The 6,000-nt window shown below is 48.5% G+C and overlaps 1 protein-coding gene across 1 annotated transcript in view; it reads right to left on the bottom strand.

Moving 5' to 3' along the window:
• Positions 1-1,228, bottom strand: part of CTDP1 (CTD phosphatase subunit 1) — a 40,929-nt gene extending 39,701 nt beyond the window's left edge. Inside the window, exon 1 of the mRNA XM_082853327.1 lies at positions 774-1,228. Coding sequence (XP_082709453.1) covers positions 774-1,078 — 305 coding nt within the window. The 5' untranslated portion in view covers positions 1,079-1,228. The remainder of the gene's footprint in view (positions 1-773) is intronic.
• Between the last annotated feature and the right edge of the window lie 4,772 nt (positions 1,229-6,000).

Below are 6,000 nucleotides of genomic sequence, written 5' to 3' on the forward strand. Positions count from 1 at the left end.
TGCACGCCAGCCGCTAAGCAGGAGGCAGGAATGCTCCCCTTCCCCAGGCTTCTGTCCCTGACGATGACAGCAACCACACCAGTCATGCGCACACGCCTTTGTGCACAACACTGGTCAACTCAGGGAGAAGATATAAACTGACAGGGTCACACACTTTAAAAAAGAAAAAACACCCTTTACTAGATTAAAACAGAGGTACGAGAGCAAGAGCCTGTGGCAGGAGGGTGCACTACTACTTCTCATTCTGACCTACCTGTGCCCAGGCCGCACCCCCTTCCTGAGCTGAGATGCAGAACTGCACCAGGTTTTACAACCACGTTTCGCAAGGTTTACTAGAACCTAAAGAAGTGCACGCCTCCCAACAGCTGACACTGCGACAAGCATGGAGTACGCCTGATTAGTCCTGTGCGCACTATGACCCCCTAGGTTTCCTAGTTTACAAACGTGAAGTCTTGTGGGGGAGACACCTATTACAGAAAGAGAGAAAAGAAAACACAACTGTTCTACAAAGGGTGCAATTTCGGTGACGGAGAGTTTTTTAAAAAAAGCCAGCTGCCTCTGATTAGTAAAGTCACTAGCAGTGACTGCCGTCCAGCCTTAGAAAAACAGGCAGCCAAGCCGCTGTGGGCTCTAACTTACAAAGTTCTCTAAGAGTCCAGCCTTCAGCTGCTGCCCCGGAGACCCTTTCCCACCCAGTGCCAGGCCAGGACCCCTTCCCGGCCCAAGCCCAGAACTCCCTCTAGACCTCAGCCCCCTCCCTCCTTCCTACTCACCCAGGTGCCACCACCTGGCCGGGCTGCGCGCACAGCTCCCGCACCACGCCCGCGCGCTCCGACCTCAGCCTGCGCTCCGTGCGCACGCAGCCCCCGGAGCCGGCGCGAGTAGGGGCGGGCCCGGTGGGCTGCGCGGAGGCGGCGGCCTCGCACACGGCCAGCACAGAGCCGATGCGTACGGCCGCGCCAGCCGCCACCCTCCACTCGAGCAGGCGCAGCGGTCCGGGGCCGGGGCAGCGCACCTCGGCCACGGCCGGCGGCTGGGCGCCCTCGGCGGGAACGCGGCCGCTGGGCGGTGCCTCCATCGCAGCCGAGTGGAGGCGCTGTGGAAAAGCGGCGGTGGGCGCTCAGGGTCCGGCGCCCATCGCGGGCTACCGGGCGACCCCGGCCCAAGCAGAGGCGGCAGCGGCGCTACGATTCCCCCTTCGGCACCACCGGCTTCCACCAGCCGCCCGTTCCGCGCCGACTTCCGGGACAGCGTGCGACGTCACGTGCCACCGCATTCGTGCGCGCAGGCGCCGAGGGCCTGGGTGTAAACACGCCCACGCGGGGCCCGAGAGGTCCTCCGCCGGCCATGGGAAATGGGCGCGTCCTAGGACCACGCTTCTGCGACTGGGCCCGGTGGGAACAGTGTTCCTTCGCCCCATCCACCCCATAAGCGCCGGCATCTGGGGCTGTGGGTCGGCATGCAACGCGGAGCTGCCGGCCCAGAAGCCCTGTCAGGCGCTGAGGCTGGACATCGTGGGACTCTGAGTCCCGGTGTGCAACGCGCCCCTCTGTACCACGAATCCCCGTAAGGCGCCGTGAATCCCGGCGTGCAACGAGGGTCTCTGTCCCGCAGTCCCCGTCACCGGCTGAGGGCCGGCGTCATGAGAACTACAAGTCCCGGCATGCAACGCTCTGCTGTTCCCACAACCCTTTATGCGCTGAGGGCTGACTGGTGTCTTAGGACTAAGAGGCCGGTGTCCCAGAAACCCAATCAGGCGCTTTTGGTCCCGGCATGCAACAGGGGCTGACGTCCCACAACTCCTCCCATCACGTGCTAAGGCCGGTCGTCCGTCGTGGAACTACGAGGCCCAGCGTGCAGCGCGCCGCTGTCCCATGAATCCCAGTCAGACGTTTGGAATCCCGACGTGCCTCGCGGGAGTCGTGGACTGTGGTCCCAGCATGCTGTGCGCGGTCTGGGGTTGGAGCTTGGTGGGCGCCGGGATCCTCGCGTCGCCGTGGGGTGCGTGTTTTGGGGTCTTCTCGGGGTCTGGCCCTTCCCGCACTGTCGGAGCCGCCTCGCCGTCGTGCCCGCCTGGGGAGGCCAGGTGCACTGTGCGCAGGGACCAGGAGCCACTGTGGAGACAAGCCGAGCCGTCAGGGAGGAGTGGGAGTGGTCGTCGGCGGGGGCCTTCAAGGTCTTTCTTGATAGGATTTCTGAAGAGCTGCACTTTCTCTGGTGGGATTTGAACATAACCACCTGTCCCAACAGCAGAGCCCCCAGGTGCATGAAGCAAGAGCTGACGTAATTTAAGGAAGGCAGACAACTCAACAGTAGTACGTGCATAATTTTGCAGCACTTTGCTTTCTTCTGTTTCACAGATACTGCGTTTTTTACCAATTGAAGGTTTGTGGTAACCCTGTATGGAGCAAGTTTGTCGGCACCAATTTTTGCAGCAGCCTTTGCTCACTTTCTGAGTGTCACATTGTGGTAATTCAAGCAGACTTTTCCGTCGTTACTGGTTACGCTGATCTGTGATTGATGGCCTTTGGTGTAGCTGTTGTAGTTTTGGGGCGCTGACAGCGCACCCAGGTAAGGCAGGGAACTTAACTGAAAAATGTTGTGTGCGTTCTGACTGCTCCACTGACGTGCGTTCCGTGTCAGTATCTCTCCTCGGGCCTCCCGATCCCCTTAGACGCGACAATATTGAAAATAGGCAAATTATTAACCCTACGATGGCCTCTACGTGTTCAAGTGAAAGGAAGAGTCGCACGTCTCTCACTTTAAATCAAAAGTTAGAAATGATTAAGCTTAGTGAGGAGGGCCTGTCGAAAGCTGAGATAGGCCGAAAGCTAGGCCTCTTACGCCAAACAGTTAGCCAAGTCGTGAATGCAAAGGACAAGTTCCTGAAGGAAGTTAGCAGCGCTACTCCAGTGAACACACGAATGATCAGGAAGCGAAACAGCCTCATTGCTGATATGGAGAAAGTCTTAGTCGTCTGGATAGAAGATCAGACCAGCCACAGCATCCCCTTAAGCCAAAGCCTAATCCGGAGCAAAGCCCTAACGCTCTTCAACTCTATGAAGGCTGAGAGAGGTGCGGAAGCTGCAGAAGAGAAGTTTGAAGCTAGCAGGGGTTGGTTCATGAGGTTTAAAGAAAGAAGCCATCTCCATAATGTAAAAGTGCAAGGTGAAGCAGCAAGTGCTGGTGTAGAAGCTGCAGTAAGTTATCCAGAGCTAGCTAAGATAATTAAGGAAGGCGGCTACACTACACAACAGATTTTCAACGTTGATGAAACAGCCTTATATTGGAAGAAGATGCCATCTAGGACTTTCATAGCTAGAGAGGAGAAGTCAATGCTTGGCTTCAAAGCTTCAAAGGACAGGCTGACTCTCTTGTTAGGGGCTAATGCAGCTGGTGACTTGAAGTTGAAGCCAATGCTCATTTATCACTCCGAAAATCCTAGAGCCCTTAAAAATTATGCTAAATCTACTCTACCTGTGCTCTATAAATGGAACCACAAAGCCTGGATGACAGCACACCTGTTTACAACATGGTTTACCGAATATTTTAAGCCCACTGTTGAGACCTACTGTTCAGAAAAAAAGATTCCTTTCAAAATATTACTGCTTATTGACAATGCACCTGGTCACCCAAGAGCTCTTATGGAGATGTACAGTGAGATTAATGTTGTTTTCATGCCTTGTAACACAACGTCCATTCTGCAGCCCATGGATCAAGGAGTAATTTCAACTTTCAAGTCGTATTATTTAAGAAACACATTTCGTAAGGCTATAACTGCCATAGATAGTGATTCTTCTGATGGATCTGGGCAAAGTAAATTGAAAACCTTCTGGAAAGGATTCACTATTCTAGATGCCATTAAGAACATTCGTGATTCATGGGAAGAGGTCCAAACATCAACATTAACAGGAGTTTGGAAGAAGTTGATACCAACCCTCATAGATGACTTTGAGGGACTCAAGACTTCAGTGGAAGAAGTAACTGCAGATGTGGTGGAAATAGCAAGAGAACTAGAATTAGAAGTGGAGCCTGAAGATGTGACTGAATTGCTGCAATCTCATGATAAAACTTTAACAGATGAGGAGTTGCTTCTTATGGATGAGCAAAGAAAGTGGTTTCTTGAGACAGAATCTCCTGGTGAAGATGCTATGAAGATTGTTGAAATGACAACAAAGGACTTAGAATATTACATAAACTTAGTTGATAAAGCAGCGGCAGGATTTGAGAGGATTGACTCCAATTTTGAACGAAGTTCTACTGTGGGCAAAATGCTTTCAAACAGCATTGCGTGCTACAGAGAAATCGTTCATGAAAGGAAGAGTCAATTGATGTGGCAAACTTCACTGCTGTCCTATTTTAAGAAATTGCCACATCAACCCCAGCCTTCAGCAGCCCCCGACCTGATCAGTCAGCAGCCATCAACATCCAGGCAAGACCCTGCACCAGCAAAAAGATTACGACTCACTGAAGGCTCAGAGGATGTTTAGCATTTTTTTAACAATAAAGTATTTTTAAGTTAAGGTATGTATGCTTATTTTTAGACATAATGCTATTGCACACTTAATGGACTACAGTATAATGTAAACATAACTTTTATTTGCATTGGGAAACCAAAAATTTGTGAGGCTTGCAATATTCACTTTACTGCAATGGTCTGGAACCAAACCTGTGATACTCTGAGGTAGACCTGTCATGGTCTTTAGTTGGACCTCTCTCTCCCTTTGTTCTTCTCTCCCCCCATTTAAAAATTATGTAAATTATGTACATACCAAAGACTATGTAACCCTAAAATGAACATATCCGCCGATCTAAAATCTAGAACATGACCAGTATTGTTACAACTACCTATGCACTCCTTACCCTCCCATCTTATCCCCTTGATTCCCCACCAGAGGTATCTGCCGTCCTCGGCTTCATGTTTGTCTTTCTCCTTTTGTATGGTGTTTTGCTGCATTTGTATATATGTATGCACAAAGATACTGTGTAGTCACTTTTTTTTGAGGTTTATAAAAATGCATCATGTTTTTAAATCTGAATGGCTTTTTCATTCATCACTATGAATCCGAATTTTATTCATATTATTTTATCTGCGTATAGTTTATATATTGAGACTTCTATATAATAGCTCATTGTGTGAATATGCCAGGATGGATTTATCTATTATGTTGTGAATGGACATTTGGATTGTTTTCGCTTTTTGATATTCTGAAACTTGCTACAGTGAACATACTTCTGTGTGTTTCTTGGTGTAATGAGTTAAAATGTGAGGATATGTGCATAAGTGTGGAATTGCTGAATCAGGATATGCAAATGTTCAGATTTATGAGATAATGCAAAAATGGTTGTCTCAGTTTATATTCTCACCACATTCTCAACAACTTGGTATTATCAGACTTATTTATCTTTGCCAATCTAAATGAAAATCTGTGTTAAAATTAAGTTGTGGTTTTAATTTGCACTCTTCTGATAGCCTTTTGGCTTAGTATCTTTTCCTGTTTTTTAAAATTTACCTTTTTTGTTTTCTGCAAAATGTCTATTCAAGTTTGTTGCTCACCTTTCTACTGGGTTGTTTGTCTTTTTCTTGTTGAGTGGTGGTAGTTCCTTATGGTTTCTGAATACAGATCCTTTACTGTTTACATGTTACTCATATCATTTACCAATTTTTGGCTTGTCTTTTTCAAGTTCTCAAAACTTCTGTTTTGAGAACAGAAGTCCTTAATTTTAAGAATGCATTCCCTAACCCGAGGTTATAAAGATAGCTTCCTTTTTTACTCCTAAAATTTGTAAAAGTTTGCCTTTCACAGCCAAGTCTTTAAATAATAAGAACTGGATGTTTTGTATATGTTGTAAGGCAGGGATCTGATTTCTTTCCCATATGGGTAACCAGTTATCCCAGCACTATATATTGAAAAGCTTACCTTGTTCTCACTGAGCTGTGGTGCCGTCTCTGATACAGAGTAAGTCTCTATAAAGGTATGAGCTTATTTTGGACTTTCT

This window comes from Leucopleurus acutus (assembly GCF_964270905.1).
Source record: "Leucopleurus acutus genome assembly, chromosome: 13".
Taxonomy (NCBI): Eukaryota; Metazoa; Chordata; class Mammalia; order Artiodactyla; family Delphinidae; genus Leucopleurus; species Leucopleurus acutus.